At 44.2% G+C, this 23778-nt stretch overlaps 1 protein-coding gene and 1 long non-coding RNA gene across 11 annotated transcripts in view; one reads left to right on the forward strand and one right to left on the reverse strand.

The window, feature by feature from the left end:
* The window catches only part of LOC144318164 (uncharacterized), a 111873-nt gene that overhangs the window by 28851 nt on the left and 59244 nt on the right, over nucleotides 1–23778 (forward strand). For 9 of the 10 annotated variants that reach the window (XM_077904966.1, XM_077904975.1, XM_077904968.1 and 6 more), the window contains one exon: nucleotides 3973–4069. In XM_077904966.1, the coding sequence (XP_077761092.1) occupies nucleotides 3973–4069 (97 nt within the window). Of the gene's footprint in view, nucleotides 1–3972; nucleotides 4070–4252; nucleotides 4391–23778 lie in introns of those variants that run through there. The other variant, XR_013384036.1, reaches the window with a different exon arrangement.
* Nucleotides 7665–12304, reverse strand: LOC144318255 (uncharacterized). The gene is made up of 2 exons (XR_013384060.1): nucleotides 12069–12304; nucleotides 7665–10272 (listed from the first exon to the last, which is right to left on the reverse strand). It is a non-coding gene; the product is annotated as an uncharacterized LOC144318255 (long non-coding RNA).

The following is a 23778-nucleotide window of genomic DNA, read 5'->3' on the forward strand; positions in this document are numbered from 1 at the left end:
TTCATGAGTGATTACTTTGACCTGCTTTTCGTATTCTTCATTGTTGGATGGTGCGGTGGAAATGCAGAGGATTTTCCAAATATCATCAGGGGGTTAATCATCCTGAGACATGGGGGTGTTTAGGTACCACTCTCTCCTGAGCCTTTGTGTGATTGGGCTCACTTTTTTTTTTAAAAGTCCTTTTTCCTGCATCTGTTTTAACCTTTATGGTGGGGGAAAAGAAAAGCTAGTCTGATACTTTCCTGGGTATTTGATGCCCTGCTGATTCAGAGGTCTTGATTTGGGCAAGGCCAGCATTTCCTGGAGGGCACACATATCTGCCTTTTGGACCTGTGGCTGGAGCCTGTTTCCACAGGGGGAACATAAGCATTTAAATAGAGGGACCTTGGGGCCCTGAAAATTGTGTGGACAAAGGTACACAAGTGAGTACTCAGTGACAACTGCTCTGTTGCTGTTTCCCAAGGAATTTTGACCTGTTTTGAAAATCTATCACTGGAGCTTAGAAAATGACTTGCCATGAATACCTGTTGGCTTACCCTGTCTGACGAGCTCCCTGTTTGTAGAACTGCCCTTTTCCTGCTCTGTCTTTGGGGTTCAGCTGGCCATGCCCACCTGACTTAACCCAGGGTTAGCACCTGACTAAGCTGGACTCTTTTCCTGGGTGTCTCCTGACTTTGAAACAGAGAGAACATCCGGTCACTCTCTCAAGCGGCTGAAGTTATAGGATGGAAAACTCAGAAGCCGTTGGCAGCTCCCTTTCCCCTCCATGGAAGAAGCAACCCATCGGCAAGAAAGATACCCATGCAGACAAAGAACAAGAGCCTGCATGGCTTTGCAGTGCCTGATTCCAGTCCTCCTTAGACCCACAGTCTTCTGCCTTAGTCTTCAGTCAGAGAACATCATCTTTCTAGTAATTTCGCTCTTTTTGCTTAGACCAGATTGGGTTAAGTTTCTGGCTATTGTCAACCTTGGGCTTTGAGGTTACCACAGGAGAAGGTAAGCTCCTTGAGGATAGGAGGGTAGGAGTGAGGTTCAAAGTATACCTTCATTCCTGTGGCATGGCCGTGCATCCACAACTGTGAGATGCTGTTTATTTGGAGCTTAGTCCAAGGGTTAGCTCCTGGCTCCATAAAATTGAACCTGTAGTTGAGGATGACTTCAGGTGGTGTCACCTGGCAAAAAAATGATGTGGAAGCAGAGTCAAAATGTGACAGGCACGCGTGAAGATTGCTGGTTGGCCCTCATATGCACCCTCCTGCCTTCAAGCCAGTGGTATGTGTATGTGAGAAAATTGCTGGATGGAAGTTCCTAAGAACCTTCCTCAAAGGGCAGGCAGCTCACACTGTCTCTCCCTTGTGTGTTTTTTTTTTTTTTTTTTTTTGTCCGTCCTCTAGCTCTCTGGAATACATTCATGAAGGCCAGCCCTAGCTGCCACGCTGGACCATAGAGTTCCCGGGGATAGAGCTCACCACTTGGTGACCTGGGGGAACGTCATGGGCCAAGCCCCTATATCAGCCCTGTGGAGCTTTACTGGAAAGAGAAGGAAATTGTTACCTAATTTGAACCATTGCTCATTAGGGATTTTATTACTTGGAACCATATGTAATCCCAAATGACGGCAGACGTGGAACAGTGGACACCATCCTCCTTCCAGAAGAGATGGGCAGTCCACGGGAGGCATAAGTAGTAGGGGAAGCAATGTAATAGTGATATTTCCACCCCTCTCCCCAAATGTCTCTGTCTTGTGAAGAATATTAATGTGGGACAACGGGCTGACTTTGGTCTTGAATAGAATGAAGTATTCCCTATTCTTCTCACTCATTTCCTGCTTTTAGAGGGCAATTGGATGAACTCTTTAGAGTTTGAATAGCTTTAGAAAACAGCTTCTGGTGATTTTATTGACTCAGTGCCCTTAACATACACAGCCATACTTGATGCTGCTAGGCTTCAGATTTTAATGACCATGACCCATTTTTTTTTTTTTTAAAGAAGGCCTTTTAGAAAAGAAGCTTTCCAAATTGCTTGGGCTTATAAATGAATCAACACAGCACTCAATCCAGTCAGGCAATATACAACCACAATAAAATATGGTGAAGACACTTTTAGGCTGTAAAATGCTATACAATTGAGAAGTATTGATTATTATTATTATTATCGTAAGGGGTATTTCTGTTCTCTTTAACATCTACTGTGGAATTATTGGTAAAATCATTCAACTGGAAAATAGGGGGTTTAATTTTTAAATGAAGGGTGATTTGCTCCCAAAGCAAGTTGGCTGGGTTCTTCAGAGAATCCAGCTGTGTGCGACAAAGTTTCCAGTTTGCCTAACATGTTCCCTTCATCTTGTAATCCTCTGAAGAGTTTTTAATCATAAAAGGACGGAGGTTCAGAGAGCTTAAGAAATTTGCTCAAGCTCAAGCCCCAGGGTAGGGGAGTGGCTGTAATTCCACCCAGAGTTGAAATTTGGCAATGAGGGGATAGGCTTGGGGAGGAAACAAGGAGACCCACTCCGTAGACTGCCCTGGGGCTGGGGGCCAGAGCAGCCCACCCTCACATGGAGGGTGCAATCCATCCCAGCAAACCAGTGCAGCCATTTCAGCCTGAAGCCATGATTGCATGTGGTTGGCCGGGACACACCTTCCGCCTTTCCAGGCACCGGCAAGTTGAGTCCTGAGCGACCCATGGCATTCTGGGAGCATCTGCAGAGCTTGCAGGAAGAGCCTCTCCAGGCAGCTGAAGTGCAGACGCCTTTTAGCAGATGGTAGTTAATAACAGGCTTTGTTCTCCAGGTTCTTCTATTTTCAGCCACCGAATACAATTTATAGAGGAAAAAAAAAATACACACCACCCGCCCCCCCCCCCCAACCTCAGCTCTTATCAGATCTCTTATAATTATAGAATAAGGTGCCTGCAACTCCCGGGGAGCTGGTTTCCATGGCAATGACAAGCTATTATATTCTAAAGGCCAAGCTAGAACTCCGCCCCCTCGTCCTCACCACTGCTGTGTGTCTTGTTACCGCAGTGTTCCAAAATAAACTTGCTGCCTAATCGTAAATCCCATATAATTAGAGATGAGCTAACCGTTACCCCGCTACCTTTGTGCAGCCCACTCATCATGCTAACAGTTTCTGGAACAGCGATGCTGACGGACTGTTTGATGTCAGAACAGACCTTCCTCCCCCAGGAACTGGGTGCAGCATAAATCCATGTATGGCTGGGGACTCTCCAACCGGAAAGGCTCTCTGAGCTCGGTGACCTGCCCCAGGAGCTTCAGCCAATAAGAAGGACCATTCGGGCAGTGGCTTGGCCACCGGATTGCTGGCTCTCTCCAGCTCTGGATTGAGGAGGGGCAGCGAAATCCCCTTGGAGGTGGCAGAGAGCTTAAAGGGTCATACTTTTTGGCCACCTGCTGTGACCAGGGCAGGACATGGGACCTTCAGAAGGAAGGGCATTTCTCCCTCTCCTTCCTGTTTCTTGTCCTGCTCTCTAGCTCCGTTATAGACTGGAGGTTGCTTTTAGCACAGTTTGTGTCTCAGGCTTGTATGTTTTGTTCTCATCCGTGAGTGATCACTGTCTAAGAATTCACCAGGTGAGGACCCCAGGAGGCAGGGTTCTCAGTGCTGAGGGAATGATGACAAATGAGGGGTTCTTGGGGGAGACTTGCACTCTCCCCAGAACAGGAGTGGAACTGTTGCAGATGATGCTGTGAGGGAAATAAACTGGAGTTGATGGGTTAGACTGTGTTTGGGCTTGGGGGGCTCACTGAATATTTGAGCAGAGACTTGGAGGACAGGAGGGCTGATTGTGGTTCACCTGTTCGGGGGGCCTCACCAACTACATTTCCCCTAAATGTCCCTCACCTCCAGCCAGCATTGCTACGGGACTTTAATAGCACTGCTGTGTCGGGGTGATGGGTCTGCTGATTTGCACCCCTTTGTCCCTTTGATGCCCTTTCTGCCCTTTTCCATGCAGGTGTCCGGCCTTTCCAGTATGGCCACTAGTGGTTCTCTGCTCTCTGCTTGACCTTAGTCGTGGGAGGCACCAGTGCAAGATTGGTGCACGGTGGCAGGTAGGAGTGGGTCAGGTTGGGCATCCCTTGGCTCCTTCCCTGCAGGCTCTCTGGTGGTGGGGGGCAGGGATTGGAGGGGTGGGATTGCTTTTCTTTACAAGGCCCAGATTCTTGCAGTTGGCCTCCTGTGGAGAGCTGGCATGTCCGGGTCATTGTACTCCCTCCTTCCCCTTGTCCCCTTAGGATCATGGCTACAACAGTTCCCTACTGAAGAGGAGACCTCAACCCCTGTCTGGTTTCTTACACCTGTCTTCACCTCTGCAGACAGCGTGGTTGTTAAACCTTATTCTCTACGGTGTGTTTGAATGGCTTGCTTTTTCCTTCTGGGCCTCTGATTCTGCTCCACCCTGTCACAGCCTCCTTTCTACCTTTCCTACAATTGCTCACCCACACCGAAAATGCTTTCCTGGGTCCCCTCTGCCTCTTTTAATCCTGCCCATTCAGTGCCTGGTCTCTTCCAGAAGCTTCCTCTGACTCACCTTCATTTCCCCAAAATCCTAGTTTTCTAAAAATTAGCACCGTCCGGCCCCGTAGGTTTGTGCTCACTCCTTGTTCTCTCATTGTTTCCCAAAAGTTGATATTACTTCTCCAGTACGCTTTCACCTTCTACGAGGGCAGACCATGTCACGGTGTTCTGCATGACTCACAGAGTGCTAGGTGCGTCTCACCTGCCTCAGAAATCCTCTGTGGAGACTGTATTCATCTGTGGCTTCCTGGGCCCTGCCTCGGGGATGGCAGGTTGTCTGATGGCCAGTGTCAGGGCAGGGAGATGCAGTGAGTTGTTTCACCTGGTGTCCTGATAGATCTTGGTGAGCAGCACCGTGTGGGGGTGGTGCTTTCTTCTCCTTCCCTGAGACATGGTAGGTAATTCCAAAGAGCTCATCTGGTTTCCTTCTCAAAACAGTAATTGAAACAAAAGAATAAAAGCTCTTTAGGAAAATGCATTGCAAACCCTGTCCACACAGAAAGGAGCAATTAAGAGGGTGAAGAATGGGAGGACTGGAAATCCCTAGCATGAAAGTGGGCATAGGAGCTAGGTGGTAAGTACAAGGAAGTACAGATGGAGCAATACTTCCAAGAGGTCATAATACCCAGCAGCAGGATCACAGGTAGGGCTGACAGCCGATATTTTTAGAGTCTTTAGAATCCCAGGAGACATAAATGAAATCAACAGATTTTGTTGCTTCTTTTGACTGAGGGGAAAAAAAAAAAAAGGAGGCTGATTTTTTTTAAAGTGCTGCTAGAGAACAATCCATTGAAAAGGCAAGACTCAGAGGGCTGCCCAGGATTAGAATCAGGGGAGAAAAAAACAAGGCAGACCCCCAAACCACCCATCAAGGAGTATAGTTTCACAGGATGCCAATACATTGATTTTTTCTAGAAAATTGATTGGCGCAATTATCTGTTCATTGTCTTTGGAGAATACCCTTGCAGTTTTGTTATGGGCTTTCCTAAACAAGATCCTGTTAGTAGGGAGCTCTGCGGCATTCTCAGCCACTCAAATCTCTGTCTTGTGCTAGGGTTATCTAAAACAATGTCGGATTAATTTCTCTGGCCTCTGGGAGTAATTTGAGGCTTCTCCGGAGTGGGACAGGTCACGGCAGGTTGAGCTATAAAAGCTGACTGCACTGTGATTGTGCTCTGGGTAACATACTGCAAAGTGCTTGGTTGGCTTGTCCATCAAGATGAAAAATGGCCCTTTGGTGATGTTTCTATTTATCGAAGAAAGACAGCGTGCTTGGTGGTCATTTCAGGTAGAAGATCTTGTTCAGATAATATCCCCAGATTTAATTCTGGATTTCCTTCCATGGGGTATAGGGAGGAAGGCAGGACTGATTTGGGACCTCCCTAACAGTATAGCACATGAAAGAGGAAGAGAACTCTCCCACTTCAACGTAGAACACAGTGTAGTTCTGGCCCTTGGGCTCTCCCGTGTACTGATACAGGTCCTGGGGTGGCCTGCTGTGTCCAGGGGACATACAGGTACCCAGGAGCAGAGAGCTGGCTGGCAAAGGGAGGGCACGGTGTGAGCTGGGGTTCATGGCTAAAGGGTGAAGTGGAGGAGGTTGGAGTAGGAGAGAAAGATAAAAATGTCAGATGCATGTCACAGGCATGTATGATCTGAGAACTGATGGGACCTAGTCTTTGGGGTTCCCCAGAAGTACTTGGAATTCGGAGACTTTTTGAGGGGTGGAGTCCTATGTTAGCAGGTGGGAAGGGAAACATGGCCCACAAGCAGGCTTAGGGAAGTTGGAAAGGCAGGCAGTCTGACCTGGGGGGTAATTGGTGGTATGATTATAATTGGCTTAGGTGTTGCTTGTTGGTTTTGAAGTCACTTGGACATCCAACTGAAGTGGTCTGTTATGTTCTTGGGCAGAAAGGGGAGGATTGAATATTTGGAGTTTTAAAATTATGTATTTTCTTTAGAAGAGAGACCCTTTATACACAAATCAGTCATTTACACTTTAGTATGAACAAAGGTCTGCAAATAGGTTTTGGTAGAAGGGAAAAACAAGGAGCCACATGTTTCCCATATGATGGGAAAGTGGTTGTCTCTCAGGAGAGAAATTCAGCCACAGAGGGAGGCTGACCTTGCCGAGGTCTGTCTTCATGATAAAGTCCTGAGCCTGTTCTGCAGTGGTAGTTATCTCTCCATCAACTCTACCCTTAATTTTGTCCCCAGGTTTAATGGGGAAGTAAATCTTTTTCCCCTAGGCTCATATATCACATCATTATCATCATTTTACTTTTGGTTTCAATATATTATTCTTTTTTTTAATATTACATTTATCTTTGCTTTATTGAGATATAATTTGCATATCAGAAACTTTGCCCATTTTAAGTATACAAATTTAAGTATACAAATTCAGTGATTTTTAGTAAGTTTACTGAGTTGTACAGCTATCACCACAATCCAGTTTTAGAATATTTTCATTAGCTCGGTGAGAAACTCTTGCTTGGTTAATGTGAATCCGTTCTTCCAGTATTATTTTATTGTGCAAAATGGGCGTTCAAGACATGTTCCAGGTTCTTCAGAGAAGTGAGTATCAGAGATTAGCCTTGAGTTCTGGAGTCAGGAAGCCTTGGAACCTAATCCTGGCTTTTCCTCTTAGTATTTGGGAGCTGATTTAACTACTCAGACTGTCAGTTGTTCATCTGAAAAATATGATTAGTAATATCTACCTACACAATTGCTCAGATGATTAGAGACAATGTTTGTGAAGGGTCAGACACATAGTAGATGTTCAGTGAAATTATGAAATTATCACAAACCTGCAGGTGCTTGCAAAAGATAGGGATTGACTGGGCCTAGGGGCTGAATTCTGAGATTCATTATTTTTCTGTTTGTAATTTAATTCATGGGATCAGGTAGGAAGGGGAAAACATAATTTAGTTGTACTAGTTATTGGCTGCTTTTAAAAAATCAAATGCATTTTAAGAATCTTAATTTCTTTTGATTTATGTTGCTCAAATTTTTCCCTCTTAAAGCTACAGAGATTTTCTTTCCAAATGGCTTGACTCCCCCTGACCTCCCCCGAACTCAGCTCTTTGTTCCACAGTTTTGCCTTGCTTTCTTCTGAAATGGATTTGAAAAAAAAAAAAAAAAAAAAAAAAGACTCTGGCTTCAGCTTTTCAGAGCCCGGTAGTGATTTTCTCTGCTGCTATGAAATTTAAGAACCATAAAATGCTGTTGCCATTTCCTGTGGATGTTCTGCTTCTGTGTTTCGATTTCATATTTATTGCCATATGAGTCAAGATCACAATAAGTTGCTTCATTGCTCTGCGTTACTGATATAGTGCCATCCATTTATGCGGGGGCCATGCAGCTACTGGCCGGGTGCCTGTTGCTAGGTACCTGGAAAACTAAACACTGCCACTGGGGGTGCCTTTCTCTCAGAGTCTGTTCAGGGTCCTGATTTGGGAAGGGTAAGGGAAGTCCAGGGGGAGGCTGCTTCTGCCTTGCTCCTCTTCCGTCTGGAGGGACACTGTAGATGGAAAGCCCACTATTGTCCAAGCTCTCCTACTTTGGCCAATTCCACACTGGGACAGCTTTCCAGATGGACTGGGGACGAATGGGAACTCCATGCCACTTTGAATTTTGGGACCCCTCTGTGGATGCTTCTGGGGGACAGTTTTTCTGTCTGTTTCTGTCTGTTTCACCTTGAACATGCTTGCCCAAGATGGAGGTTCTTGGGCTTCATTCTCTGGACAGCGTGACTCAGAATATCTGAGGATAGAGTTCTGACATGTTTGTTTTCTGGATGGTTGTAATGCACACCAAAGTTAGGGCCTTGAAAAGGTAAGTTGTTCTTTGAACCACACCTCCTTCTTTTTTTAATCATCCTTTTCCCTTCAAAACTCAAATCCAAACCAAAACAGAAGTCTTCAGAGAATACGCCTTCACGCTGGGGGTTCCACGTTTGTCTGAATCTGCTCTGTGGGGAGAATCATGTCCCATCTCTGCCAGTATTTGAGGGACCGTTGGGGACTCCTCTGAATTTCAGAAGTGAGACTTAAGAAAAACAATGTTGAAATAATTATCAATTAGGAGATGTTGCTACCTTTCTAAAATAAAAAATATAGCCATGGTATTTGTTTCATGTGGCTGCTGAAACTAGGTGGTTTCAGACAAAAGAAATTTATTCCTTCAGTGTTTTGGAGGCTGCAAGTCTGAAGTCAAGATGTCAGCAGTGCCACACTTGGCCCCTGGGGCCTCCCTCTCAGACTCTAGGGGAGAATCTGTTTCATGCCTTTCTCTTAGCTTCTGGCGTTCCTGGCAATCCATGGTGTTCTTGGCTTTCAGCTACATAGTTTCAGACTCTGCCCCCATTGCCACATGGCCTTCTCCTGTGTGTCTCTGTCTTCTCCTCTGCTTATAAGGACACCGGACATCGGACTAGGGCCCAACCTAATGACCTTATCTTAATGTATTACATCCACGAAGACCCTACTTCTGAATAAGGTCACGTTCTTAGGTTCTGGTGCTAGGATTGCAACCTGTTTTTTGGGGGACATAATTCATCTCCTAACAGTCTTATTTCTTATGACTGATCTGTCTTCTTTTTAAGTTTCCAACCCACTGAGTAGCAAGGAAAAACTAAATTTAGTCCAATCCAGTAAACTCAGTCCAATTGAATGACTTAAATGGTCTATTCATTCTCCATGGGCATGACTCAGATAGATTCTCAGTCTTTCTTACTTCCTTTTTCTTTTCCTTATATCTCCATGGAATCTAGAGTTTAGAAGGCTGGGTTGACATGACTTCATGGTCATAGAGGAAGAGGCAGATTTACTGCAACCCTGCTTCCTCCTTGCTGGTCTCTGCTGCAGGATGACAGTTCTCTCTGGTCTTGCTTCAGCAATGGTTTCCACTGACGTAGACTGGTTTTTGCTGACTTTTTGGGATTAAGTGCTGGCAGCCTCCTCTGTAATTCCATAATCTTGACCAGTAGTCCCTGAAATTTGGAAATCTTTCTCATCGTAAAGATGGGATTTCAGGCTACAGTTTTATTAAGGGAACTGAGAAAATCAGCTCTGAGACTCAGAGTTGATCAGTGGCTTTTTTTATTTTTACAGCACCCATCCTCTTCATCCCAAAGGCAGGAACCCTCATGGTTTAGTCTCTGTTTGCAAGGGAATAAGATCTAAGAACAAACAAAAACCATATGGTATATTAGCTAGCTATCACTGTATAACAAACCATCTGAAAGCACAGTGGCTTAAGATAGGTGGATAACTATTTGTTATTTATTAACTATTGGGCCAAATTTGGCCCACAGCGTGTTTTTATTAGACTCACAGGCAAACGGTGGTTTTATATTTTTAAAGTGTTTAAAGACCAAAATTAAGAATATGTCACAGAGACCATACATGGCCTGTAAAGACTAAAATATTTACTGTCTGACCCTTTATGTAGAAAGTTTGCTGATGCTGCCTTAAAACAATAAACATTTATGATTTGCCCACAAGTCTGTGGGTTAGTCAGCTCTTGGATGGCCTCCTTCATGCATCTGAAGTCAGCTGTAGGTAATTCAGGCAGCTCTGCTAATCTTGGCTGGTCTTTCTCACATGTTTGCTGGCTGGCTGGCTGTAGGTAGATCTAGAATGCCCTTGTCTGGGACATATGGGCTTTTATCCATGAGATAGATCTCTTATCCTCTGGCATGTTAGTCTGGTCTTGTTTACATAGCAGTGGTAATGTTCTGAAAGAGAGCAGAAATAAACAAGTTCTCTTGAGACCCAGACTTAGAATTGACCAACCATTGTCACTTCTGTCGTGTTCTATTGGCAAAAGGTTGTGGCCCAGATTCCAGGGTAGAGAGCTAGACTTCACCTCTCGATGGTAGGAGCTATAGAATCACATGATGAAGGCTGTGGGTACAGGAAGTAGTGAATAATTGAGGCTGTTTCTATAATCAATCTACCACATATGGGTAATTACTTTCTAAATATTTCTACAAAAGCAAAAAAAGTTGTATTTCTCTATATTTCCCAAATACTCCTTGTGATTTTAAGACTCACTCTGTAGAAGCAGATTTGACTTAGTTTAAAGCATGTTAGGATCTGGAAGCACATTAGAAAGATTTGAGCTAGAGTACATTAAGAACTTGTATACCTTCCTCGTAGATCTTTTGGGTTCTAAAATTCAAAAGACTTAAGATTTTATTTTTTATTTTTAAAGATTTATTTATTTATTTATTTATTTGAGAGATATATAGAGAGAGGCAGAGACACAGGCAGAGAGAGAAGCAGGCTCCCTGAAAGGAGCCTAATGTGGGACTCGATCCTGGACCCCAGGATCATGCCCTGGGCTGAAGGCAGATGCTCAACTGCTGAGCCACCCAGGCATCCCAAGGCTTAAGATTTTAAAAATTTCATTCCAGGGCTGTTTTTTTCTGCCTTCAATAATCTTTTCTCTTCCCATTCCCAGATTCCCTGCTTAGAGGAGAGGAAAGGTTACTTTTATTTTGATAGTTTTATCATTAACAATAGTCACCATATTTTCCTATCCCTTCAATTCATAACTTCTGAAATACCAGCTGGGTTGGGGTGTCTTCAAGAGGCAACTGCCAGATACCAACCCATCATCCTCATGAAATTGCTATGGGGTACCTTTTCTCAGGAGATTAAAAAACAAAAAACAAACTTCTAAATTAGTGTCCAGGAGAACCATCTAGAATTCCATCCCAGACAACCACAAGGCAGGCTTACCACTAAGCTTCCCTTAACCCAATTTTTAAACTCTGTGACTCATCTTTCCCTTTGTTGGGAGCCTTACAACCTTTTTTAAAATTCTGTTTTAAGAGGAAACTAAAATAAGCCACAAAGATCCAAACTATTGACTTTTGGAGTCAGAAAGAATGTCTGTCCCTTCTCTGATACCTACTCTACTGCCTTTAGGAAATAGCTGGCCAGCCTCTTGGCTGTCTCTCATATCAAGGAACTCACTACAACAAAGACAGCTTTAATGAGGTTGCATTAATGTAGACTCAGCTTATAGCTCTAAGATAAAGAAATATCTGGATCATCATAGCCACTTTATCTTTACAGTATGTTTTAGGGACCAGCATTTAGTTTGGCAGAATAAGAAAAGCATGCAAATCCAGGGACCTGCCTCCGGGAATGGTGGCCCCCACCACTGTGCTCTTGAGCATTCTTTCCAAATTTCAGTTGTGAAAATCAGGCCCTTGCTGGAGCTCTACAAATGAGGCCAGGGTTATAAATTCCTTGGTGGTTTCCCCAAAAGTCAGATGACTGGTGGAGAAAATGAGGTGTGTGTGCAGAAAATGGAGACCTGTGTTTGTTTAGCACACTGTTGTATATATGGGGGATGGGCAGGAGGAAGAGGCTAGGGCCAGATGGAAGGAGTTTTGTTTGCTGGGAAGAGGCCCATGTGTATAAAGCAAGCTGCCTAAAATTGTGTGGGGCCTGGTGGGTTTGAAAACTATTTTGAAGGTTGCCATATGTGTTAGAAATTGCAGATTACTTGCCCATTTACCTCTATCTGATTGTCCCTTCTTTCTTACCAACAGAACCCCATTGTGTTTGGGGCATTGTGCTGAGCTAAGAACTCTGACTTTCCCAGATTCTCTTGCAGCTAATGGTGACTGTGTGATGTAGCTAGAGCCAATGAGATGTGAGAGGGTGTCTGCTGGGAATTTGGGGTAAAGTCTTTGCTTCCTGTTATGGTTTTGCCCCCTTTTCCCTTGCCCCTCCATCTTTCTGCTTGTCTTGTGGATGGGACCCCAGGAGGTGCAGCATCTCTATGGCAACCACAAGACAACAAGCATGGAGAGAGTTAGCATCTCAGGATTCACCACACGGCAGTTGCACCAGCTCAGGACTACATCGCTGAACTTCTGCTGTGTGAAAATAAACCCCTGCATGTTGAAGCAAACATTAGCCAGGTTTTCTTGTTGCTTACAGCCCTGTTATTACTGATGTAGATAGAACTTAGACAACACAGCAGAACTCTTTGAATATTCTCATCTCTTAGTGGGACACCCAGGAGTCAAGAGTTGACATCAGATCTGGATGACCTCAGAGTTGGTCTTCTTCTCACAGTATTGTTTTCTGGAAACTCCAGGGGTGGGACAAATGGTGATTGTCACATCTGTGAGATCGCTGATAGTGGAGACTTCATGTGGGTGAGGGGAGCTGTGAGTGGGCATGCAGGCCCTGAGCCTGTAGTATGAAGGTGGTTCAGAGATTGGTGGGGGACCAAGGTGTTCTGTTTCTCTGTCAAGTGACTCCCACACACCTCAACTCCTGTCCTTGGCCATCATGCATGTGTCCCATGTGGGTGAGGAGGTAGAAGAAGCTGTGCCCTTGGGTGGTGGCTGGGCCTCCAGAAGAGCTAAAAATGCTGCTCCTGTATCCCTGGTCTATATCCTTCCATAAAACTGGGGAAACATGGTACCAGATTAAATCCTCTCTGTCTTGTTACTCTGACTACCAACCCAGACCCATAACCGCTGCTGTGCCAGACCAAGACCCAACTGATTTTGTTAAGACAAATCAGCAACATCTTGTTCCCCAATTAATAATTATTTTATTGACCTCTCTATGATCTTTTGTGTTGCCTCAAATATTTCTTTGGATAGGTTGGACTGTAAATGATTTTAATAGGTAAAAAGCTTTCCTAATCAGTAGCAATCATTCTATTAGAACTGAATGTGTCAGCTCTTAGGAAGAGCTGATTTGAGCCTGTGTGGCATGGGGCTGTTCCACTTGCATTGGGCCTGGACATAGGAATGAAAAGGGCATGGGCTTGGGAGTCAGGAAGATATGAAATGAAGCCCAGATGCTACCATGATAGCTGCAAAGTCTTGAGGGATTTATTTAGACCTCCTGAGTCCCTATGACTTCATCTGTATGTGGGAATAGGCCTCTGTGTAGAGGAAATGAAGCAACATAGGTAAAATGTCAGTCCCAGTTCTGACCCAGGCAGACACAGGCTTCCCACCAATGTTAGTTCCCTCCCCTCTTTTGAATCTGTGACACAACAAGAAGAGCGACAATAAGGATGAGAGCAAGAACAACATCATCTATGTCATGCATTCCGCTGACAGTACAGTGGGGTCAGTACCTAGACTCTGGAGTCAGGCTGCTAGCTCTGAATCCACAGTCTGCCACTTGGTAGCTAAATAATTTTGAGCAAAATATTTCACTTCTTTGTGGCTTACTTGTTTCATTTTTAAAAGGGGGTAATAATAGTACTTACTTCACAGGGTTGTTGTGAAGAGTACAGAAGATGAACGTAGTGTGTTTGGCACAGTGTCTGGCACATAGTGAGTACTCAGTAAACAGTTATGAGAAGGAGATATTTGCAAGGGCTCAGGTTTTGTCCCTTGGTTAGTACCACCTGCATATGGTTGACAGAGCTTGGGCTCAAAGCCAGGCCCCTGACATTGAGCTCATTCTGGGCCCAGCACTGTGCTTGGCACAAGGGAAGCACATGATAAAGGAGACATCACTTCAGCTTCTGTTTTCCAAGAGCTCAGGGTCCAGAGACAATATTTGTTCAGGAAATGAGTATATTAAGGCTCCCAGGCTCTTACTACCCTAAACTGTTTGGATGTCACTCTCCCCAGGAGCAGGGAAGATGGTTGCCTATGAAAAGATGGTAGTAGCTGGAAGCAAATCTGTGAGATCCAGCTCATTGTTTTCCCATCTTGGCTGTATCTGTGTGCTCTGGTGAGGTTCTTTCTGTCACAGATTTATGTAACTTATCATCACAGTCACATCTGCGTGTTTTGTTGATGCCATTTAAATTCTCTTACTATTTAATACCAAGAACATCTAAAAAGAACATTTTGAGGGACTTGAAAAATCCAATTGGTCTCTTGGTAATTTGATTTGTAGGAAATAGGAGAAGATCGTATTCTGAATAGAGTGCTTTTAAATGAATCATCATTGCTTTCTTGTACAGGCACTAGATGGGCTCAGATGGGGGGAGCCCTGCTAAGTCTCTCATTAGGTGGGAGATGCAGCCTGTGTTGGTTAGGAAAGGCTTAGTTCTATGTGGCAGAAAATCCAAAATAATGATGGCTTAAACAAGATGGATGCTATTTGTTGTTTGTGAAAAAGAAATATGGAGGAGACAGTTTGTGGCTAACCAGTAGTACCTTCACTGAGTCCCCAGAGAGCCAGGCTTCACCTCCCCATTCTGTCATCCTTAGAACATGGCTTCCTCCTGATGGACAGAGAAGTCATCCAGATCCAACCCCTCCCTCATCACCACTGTGGAGGAGGGAGAGATAGGAAGGGAGTGCACACCTCCTTTAAGGCATTTCCCAAGAGCCACACAGTGCACTTCTGCTCACACACTATTGATCAGTACTGAGTCACATGCCCACATCTAGCTGCTAGGAAGGCTAGTGTCTTAGTTCAGGCTATTATAACAAAATACCTAGACTGTGTGGCTTATTAACAACAGAAATTTATTTCTAACAGTTCTGGAGGCTGGAAATCCAAGGTCAGTGTACCAGGTTCTGGTAAGCACCCTCTTCCAGGGTGCTAACTTCTTATTGTGTCCTCCCACAGAGGAGAGCAGAGAAGGGAAACAAGATTCCTTATGACTCTTACAAGGGCACTAATTCCATTTATCAAATTCTACTTACTTCCCAAAGATTGCACCTCCTCAAATGATCACATTGAGGGGTAGGGTTTCAACATATGACTTTGGGGAGGACACAAATATTCAGTCCATATCAGCTGGGACACTTATTCATAATAAAGATTCCTAGGCACTCAGCTAAAGTAGAATTATTTTACTAGGGAAGGAGAGGAGAATGGATACTGGGACTTAGCTAACAGACTTTTTGACACATATTTAAGACTTGGAGACTTGACAACGCTGTCTTCTCTGTCAGCCAGAGTTCATTTATTTGAGAGTAATAACACGGACCAAAAACAGAGAAATCCTTAGTGCAGATGGGATAACAAATAAGACCCAAGGGACTAGAAAAGAAGCACAGATGTGAAGTGAGGTTTAAAACAGCATTTAGGAATGCTTGGAAATCATGCAGAGCTTGGTCAACTCCCTCACTTAATATCTGAAACTACTGAAGGCAGAAGGGGTGAGTTGACTTGTGTTGCAGGGTCACTTAAGTCTACACTCTGGCTTGATAGTTTGCTAGAAGGACTCACAGGACTCAGGAAAAACTGGTGTACTCACAGTTACGGTTTATTACATTGGATGGGTACAGGTTAAAATCGTAGGGTGGAGTTTGGGAAAAACTATATGTGAACCTTGGGTGTCCATGTCCCCACATACTCAACGGGCAGTGCTTAATTTGTCCAACTACAAGCTGTGACAAAATACATGGAGTTTTGCTAACCAGGGAAGTTCCCTGGAGCTTTGGTATCCAGGGCTCTTACTGGAGAGTCAGTCACATAGGCACACAGCACCTGAGTGACTGACCCTAGTTACTCAGTCCCCAACCTGTCACTCGGAGGTCAAGCTATAGAGCGTGGCCCAAGACCCCTACCACAAATCTTATTGTTAGCAAAAAATATGTGGTGCAGCCCAAAGCTCCAGGTAGACAGTGACCCTTTGTCCAACAGGGTATTCCAACGGCTCAGAGGTGGTCTCCCAAGAACTGCTCAAGGTTCAGTTCAAAAGGCCTTTAGAATACGCAGACTTTGTGCAGCCTGGGCATGCCCAATTGACTCCTTACTGCACAGTTGCCCAAAGTCACACATCTGTGTGGACCTTTACCCAAAACGTTCACCTCATTGGAAGTCATCATGGACACCCAGAATGAGTGGGCTTGCCTGTGGCAGAGGCAGGTCTAGCATGCTCACCTCTTGACCCCCATCCAGGGCATCAGCAGGAATTCAGCACATGGTCTGAGAGACTCTTGCATTCACATTGGCTCTGACACTTAGGGGCTGTATGACTTGAAGAGATCATATAAGCTCTCAATTCCTCAGGCTGCTCATCTGTAAATATGAAGATTAGATGAGGGGGCTTCTGTGAGGGGTAACAGTGCCTTACAGGGTATGTGCTCAGTAAATGAAAGCCAGTATTGCTGTCACCATCCAATGTCACATTGCTATGCTCCAGAATCTCTTCTTATATCTGCAGAGGCCCTCAGCGCCGCCTAGAACTTGGTGTTTGACACACACACACATGCTCAGCCAAGGTAGAGTCTCTTCTGGGAAGGTCAGTCACCCAACAGTAAGCTGCCCAAGAAATTCTGAGGCCTCTGCATCATTGAAAATGAAAATCTCATCTGTACTTACTGCCCACGTTACAAGGATTCCCTCAACCATTCATTCATTCTAATCTGGCCCATATGCATTTTTTTAAAAAAATTGTTTTTAAATAGGTGATCTCTGATATTTCTGTATTTCCCAAATCCTATCAGACAAACCTTTTGTTTGCCATGCTTCAGTATTCTCTGTATTTCTCTTAGATAAAAGGCTCCCAGTTAGTTTTTGTTGTTTGGTCAGACTGGGCCCCCAAAGGCAAGAGCAGAAGATTCTGGGATCTCTTCCCCTATTTGTTAACAACAAACTATGTAATTAGAAAAGTCACTTGACTTGTCTGGGCTTCAGTTTCCTGAGGGAAAAGGGAGAGATGGATGCTAAGATTCTTCTCATGTCTGAGCTTGGATGCTGAACACAAATGTGCTTAATCTGTGTCTTGGGCTATTTAGTTAACACAAGAACACATACATTATGTGTTTGTGTGTGTGTGTGTGTGTGTGTGTGTGTGTGTGTGTATGTGGGGTGTGTGTGTGTGTGTGTGTGAGAGAGAGAGAGAGAGAGAGAGAGAGAGATTGAGATCGAGATCCTGGGCAGGGGCCAAGGTAAACTGGAGACAGGGAAGCAGCAGGGATTCAGCTAGTGCTGTTTCTCCTCCAGATTTGATGTTGCTGAGCTATCCTGAATCACAGGCCCATCAGAGGGGAGACTGTGTTTGGGGTATGAAACCCTCACCCCCCACACCCTGCCCTCTCTCCACGCTGTAGGTATCAGAGGAGATAATCTCCCAATATTTTGGAAGCTTTGAAGTTGCCTTGGGACAAAGACCCTCCTGAGAAGGCAAGACTGAGTTTTACCCCAGGGCTGCAGTGCTGGACTTAGAAGAAGCACGCGCTGGGTGGTTGAGAAGAGGACAACCCTAGGGAGGAGAAACTGGGACTCCTGTTGGTACCTCCATTGCTCCCTCCCAAGGCTGCTGTTTTTGGAACCAGGCCCTCCTCCCCCACTGGTTTCCTAAATTCTAGAGGAAGTGCCACCCCCCAGCAGGTGCTGAGCCTGCCTGCCTGCCTCAGCATCCTGCACTGTCCCGAGCATCAGGCGCCTTGCTCAGGCTTCTTTTTAAAGCGATTTTAAAAAGGAAACAGATGCTCCCCATGAAGCCTGAATTTCTATCATCGGTTGTCATGACATGGGCTGACATGGGAGCAGCCCCGGCAACGGGGCTGACAGCTTGATGAGTTTAATTTTGGTGCAGATTTCTGCAAAGAGGCAGCTGCCACGAATGTGCCACTGGTGACTGGGAAGGATGAGGGGGAAACGGGTCTAACGCTGTAGCCTGGGGGAACAGCAGCCACCCAGCAGGTGCCGCCAGGGCTTTGCCCATTACCAGCATCCCTGGTGGCTGACTTGGTGCTCTCAGGGGACTGACAGCGTTCGTCCAGCTCTGGAGGGGGCACCTCTTTGGTGTCTATCTGAGGAATAGAGGAGATGAAGAAGTTGGTCAAGGTGGCAGAGGAGCCTGCAGTCCCTATTCTTGGCCTTGGGTGCATGTCTCTCTGAAGCAGAGAGCTTCATTTCCCCTCCACTCTTAACCCTCCTTGGTATTCTGATGTGAAGTCCCAGTGCAGGTGACAGAAGATTTAATGATAAGAGAAACAAAAAGTAGGATTCCTCCTTCCAGGTTCTGTGCTTTTGTTCCCCTGTATCTTTTCCCCATGTGGTCTGTGAGATCTCACTTGGCAAGAGATGGGATGGGTCAGCCTTCGCTGCCCTTCTCTTTTCCACCCCTGGATTCCTGTTTTGTTCCCTTCTGAGCCTTGTGGATTAGGGAGCCCATGAACTGGCATCATTCACTCCACCACCATTAGTTGGTCTTGTGTGCTGGAAAGGGCCAGGTGCAGAGGCCACAAAACTGAATTGCGCAGCCTTCATGCTTTTCAGGATCTGAATATCTGGTAGTGAAGACTGACATGGAGAAAAGTTCTCATTGGAAATGCAAATTAAGGACCAGCTTGGAATGCCATTTTACATATGCAAGATGGGTAACCAATAGAAAGTCTGAAGATATCAAGTGTTGTTGAGGATGTAAAGGAGCCAGATCTCCTATACACAGCTGGGGAGAGGGTAGGCTGATACACACACCTGGAGAATAATTTCATATTTAACTAAAGGGAAGATGTGCATAAGTGGGGCCTGGGGAGTCTATGAGTAAGTATGTACTCAGGAGAAGTTCTTGTGCATGCGCTCACAGTAATATTTGAAACATGATACACTGGAAATGATATGAAGAGCCATTAAGATTAGGTGAATAAAAAAATTTTGGAATACTATACAGCTGTGAAATGAATGTACTGCTACTACTACTACTACTACTACTGCCACCACTACACACATTACCATTCTTGAATATTACTAAAAAATTGTAGAAGAACAGCAAGTCATGGAAGAATATGCTGAACATGACTTTTTTTATCTAAAGGTCAAAACCTAATAGAATTAAACTGTATCTATAGTAAACATATTTTTGAAAACAAAGGAATACTAACCACAGAATACAGGATAGCACTTACCACTCGGGGTGAGTGGACTTGGGAGGGGCATTGTCCTAAAAAATCTCATGGACAGGCCTTTGCATAGGCAGGCGATGTCTGGAGTGTTCATGATATCTAAATGTTGTTTTCTCTCATTAAAAATAAAAGTTTGGGATCCCTGGGTGGCTCAGAGGTTTGGCGCCTGCCTTTCACCCAGGGCATGATCCTGGGGTCCCGGGATCGAGTCCTACGTCGGGCTCCTGGCATGGAGCCTGCTTCTCCCTCTGCCTGTGTCTCCGCTTCTCTCTCTCTCTCTCTCTCTTTGTGTCTATCATGAATAAATAAATAAATAAATAAGTAAAAATCTTTAAAATCACTTTAAAAAATAAATAAAAGTTTAATGAGAAATAGTTAAAACAAGTAACACATATTTTAGAAGCACTATACAATTTGATAATTTTGGCTATACTTTTCAAACTTGTTTTGGCTATTCTAAGTTCTTTGCATTTCTCTGTGGATTGTAGCTTTAATTGCTTGAGGGTTTCATGTCAAAGTTTCTTTTTTGTTGGCTTTCTAATTGTATCAATTAGTTAGTAAAGGGCAGTGGTGGAAACAAATTTCCAAAGCTAAGTAGATATTAGGACCTGTGGCAGCCTGACACCATCAACTCTCGATAATCAGAGGAGGGTCAAATCCACTACCAGCTTAGGCCAACATAGCCAGTGGTATTTACCCATGAAATGTTGGGAAGTTCCCCATGTGACCCATGACCTACGCAGTGCATTTCACCCTTGTCCTAAACATTGTCCGGAACATTTTCTCTGTTGGCCTCTTGGTGAATGTGGTGGTGACAATACACTGAGAGTCAGGTAGAGCCAGTTAAGCAATCTCAATCTAGACTTCCAGGCTCCCGAGTAAATGCTTCATGGCTGTGTCTCATGGGAGAATGCCAGGAAAAATGAAACAAAGTGATCTGCCCACTAATGTGAGAGACCCCCTTGGATTTAAATTCTTCCTGCCTAAGCCACAATCATTTAGAGAGCTGGGTGAAGGTTATGGGTCCTTTCTTTCCCCAAGATGCCTATGTGCATATACATGTCAGAGAGCTCACGAGGCAGATATGGAGGACATGTGTCATCCAACATTCAACTTCCCTTCTTCCTTTGAGTACTCTGATTTCCTACTAGGGCAGTTTGCTACTTGTGTCATATTGGTTGGTGGGCAATTCCTAGTGACAGCCACTTCCTGCTGCCTGCCTCCATGAAAATTGACAGAGGTCGGATTCTTCTCTATTTTTTTGGAGAGCCTGGGGACACACACGACCTAAGCTTGCCCTGGTGGACGCTGGCTCCTGAGACATTGAATCTGGAGCAATTGGAGCCTAGATGAAGAGAAGTATAGAGGTGAGAATCTGAGCTGTGGCAAAGGCTGGGGCAGGCCTATCTGCTTATGCATGGTGACACTTGGTATCCCTTACACAGTGCTTGCTACATAGAAGATGCTTAGTAATTGCTAAATGAATTAATCCATGGGTAATAATACTGTTAGCAGATCCTATGTCTCCTAAACAAAAACACCTTCTATAATCACAGACTTGTCAAGCTGGAACAGAGCTTGGTTTTTCTTTCCCATCTAATTCAAACACTTCATTTTGCTGATAAGTAAACAGAGACCCAGGAAGTCCAAGGACTGTGGCCCAAATTGCTCCCTGCTGCCTGCCACTTGTCAGATGTAGACAGGGCAGGGTTCTAATGTTCTAAATGTTCAGACTCCTGATCCATTTTTCTTCTGGCTATTCCATCTCCCAAGCCAAACTGAATGCTACATGGACACAAACATATTTATAGCAGAACCACTGAAAATGCTGACAGTGGAGGGCAGCCTTGATACCAGCTAAGATTCAGAGAAGAATGGTTCAAAATACTACCAATAGGATTATGGCTGGTTATAGGTGGGTAACATCTAGCATGGCTTTCAGGATCTCAAAGAATCTTTCACTTTAAAAAATTCTGCAGACTAGCATTTTCTGTAAGTCACTTAGGTGACCTCTTGCAAGCTGGCCAACACCTCAGCTCTTTTGATGAGCCTATTGGATTAGTAGACTCTGGTTGGTCTTCTAGAATGTAGGACACGAGTATGGCAGTTTTCTGAAGATATATGTGCTGAATGTGTATTCACTTCAGTGAATGGAACCTGCGCAAAAAGGGCTTTGTAGGTAGTTGTTAAACAGCCTGATCGCTGGTGTCTGTATTTGTTATGAGGCACATAGGAGAGCAGCTTCCAAAATGACCAAGACTGTATTTAACTGAGGGTGTTGTCATCTGTCTTAAATAAATGAATTGTGTGTTATATTTCCATGAAATTTGTAGCAGATTAATTTTTTAAATTAAGTTTTAATATTGATTAAGGAAAGTAAAACATCAGTTGTTAGAGACAAGGCACTGTGGTATGCATTCAGATATCCTCAGTGTGAACATCTGGATTTGGGTCCTTCTAAAAGCAGACCTGAGGTAAGGAGTTCAAGTGGTTTACTGGGAGATGGAATGAGGTGGAGGGGAGAGAGAGGCTGGAAAGAAGGAAAAGCCTATAAAAGGCATCGTCATAAGCAGATTAGTGCTGTGGGAAACAGATTTCTTTCTGCTAGGGACCCTTTGAGAAATGGTATAGATGACACCTCAGGTCCAAACCACTGCAGGGGAGTAAGATGTTGGTGTTATTTAGCAACTCTTGTTTTTCTCCCCTCTCTGTCTTCCCTTCCCTGAAGTGTCCACTTCCTGGTGTTACTATCTGCAAGTGACCGCTGAGGCTGGCCACACCATGTGGGTGGGGGAACCCAGATGTAGGCTATACTCAGAAGATCTTCTAGCTCGTTGGAGAAAGTAGGATCTTTGTATAGTACTTTATGGTTCTCCCCTTCTTTAAACATCACCATGACAACCACCACAAAGTAGAACACCCAAAGTTAGGAGTGATTTAAAATTTCAGGGAATGTGGACTATAGGACAGACTTGCATTTCTATTCAATAGGAAAACCTTCCAGGAAAAAATACAATTCTGTAAGTTGATTCTAGTTCTTTATTGTCCACATATGTGCTGTCAGCATCTCTCTCTCTCTCGCCATCTTGCATAATCAATATCACAGGAAATTGATATTGATGAAATTGATACAACCCAGCAATCTTATTTAGATTTCACTAGTTTTGCATGTACTCATTTGTGTGTATTCAGTTCTGTGTAATTTTGTCACCTGTATAGGTTTGATTACCATCACATTGAAGATACAGGACAGTTTCTTTGCAAAGATCCCTCATGCTACCCTTTCTAGCTATATAGCTGCATCCTTCCCTGCTCCTTCCCTCCAGCCCTGGCAACCATCAGTCTTGATCTATCTCTATAATTTTGTCATTTCAAGAATGCTATGTCAATGAAATCATATAGGTGTAATCTTTAGATTTTTTTTCATGCAGCTTAACTCTCTTGAAATCCATCCAAGTTGTCTTGTCTATCAGTTGTTACTGTTTATTGCGGAGTGGTGTTTCTTGGTTTTGATATATCCATGTTTCTTTGGCCAGTCATCCATTGAAGGACATTTCAGTTGGTTCCTGTCTTGGGATATTGTGAATAAAGCTTCTGTGAACATCTGCATATAGGTTTTTGTGTGAACAGAGGTTTCCATTTGTCTGGCATAAATGCCCACATATGGACTCATTAGGCCATATGGTAAGTGCGTATGTAGTTGTATGAGACATGGGGTCACTCTTTTACAGAGTGACTGTCCATTGTACATTCCCACCAGTAATGTACGAGTGATCCCATTTCTCCACACCCTTGTCAGCATTTGGAGTCAGTATTGATCTATTTTGTCTTGGGTCAGGGAGTCAGGGAAATTGTCTTTGTTTTGGTTTGAGAACAGTATTGGTGTGTGTCAGCTTTATAAGAAGTTAGTGCCATTCTTGGGCCACCTGAGTGATACTTCTTACAATCCCTGCCCTTCTGTTTTTTGACTACCTCTCTTTTAACCTTGAAAGAACAACATCCATAATAGGTTGTACTAGATTAAAGCCTTTCAAATGACTAACTGCCCTCAGGTTAAAAAAATAAAGAGCTGATTCCCCATCTATGGAGATAAAAAAGTGACTCACATGTAGTCCGAATCAATGAGGGAAGATGGAATGGGGAGAAAATGAAGCATGGAGAAACCAGAAAGAAGTGACCAAAGCAATCTGTTGTCATAAGATGTGATGAACCCTGGAATTGTGAAGTAGGCTAAGTATTTCCCATATCCACAGTAAGGAAGAGAAATGGATCTGTAATGATCCCAGGTTGTGAGATCTTTAAGGGGGATTTTGTGATTATAGAGAGTTAAGTGACTTGCTAGAGAAAAGGACATAAATGTCCATCAGTTTCATGGTCACCTTAGAAATAATACCATAGTTTTGGAAAGGATGTAACTGAGGCCCAGAA

The sequence above is a fragment of the Canis aureus genome, chromosome 1 (genome assembly GCF_053574225.1).
Source record: "Canis aureus isolate CA01 chromosome 1, VMU_Caureus_v.1.0, whole genome shotgun sequence".
NCBI lineage: Eukaryota > Metazoa > Chordata > Mammalia > Carnivora > Canidae > Canis > Canis aureus.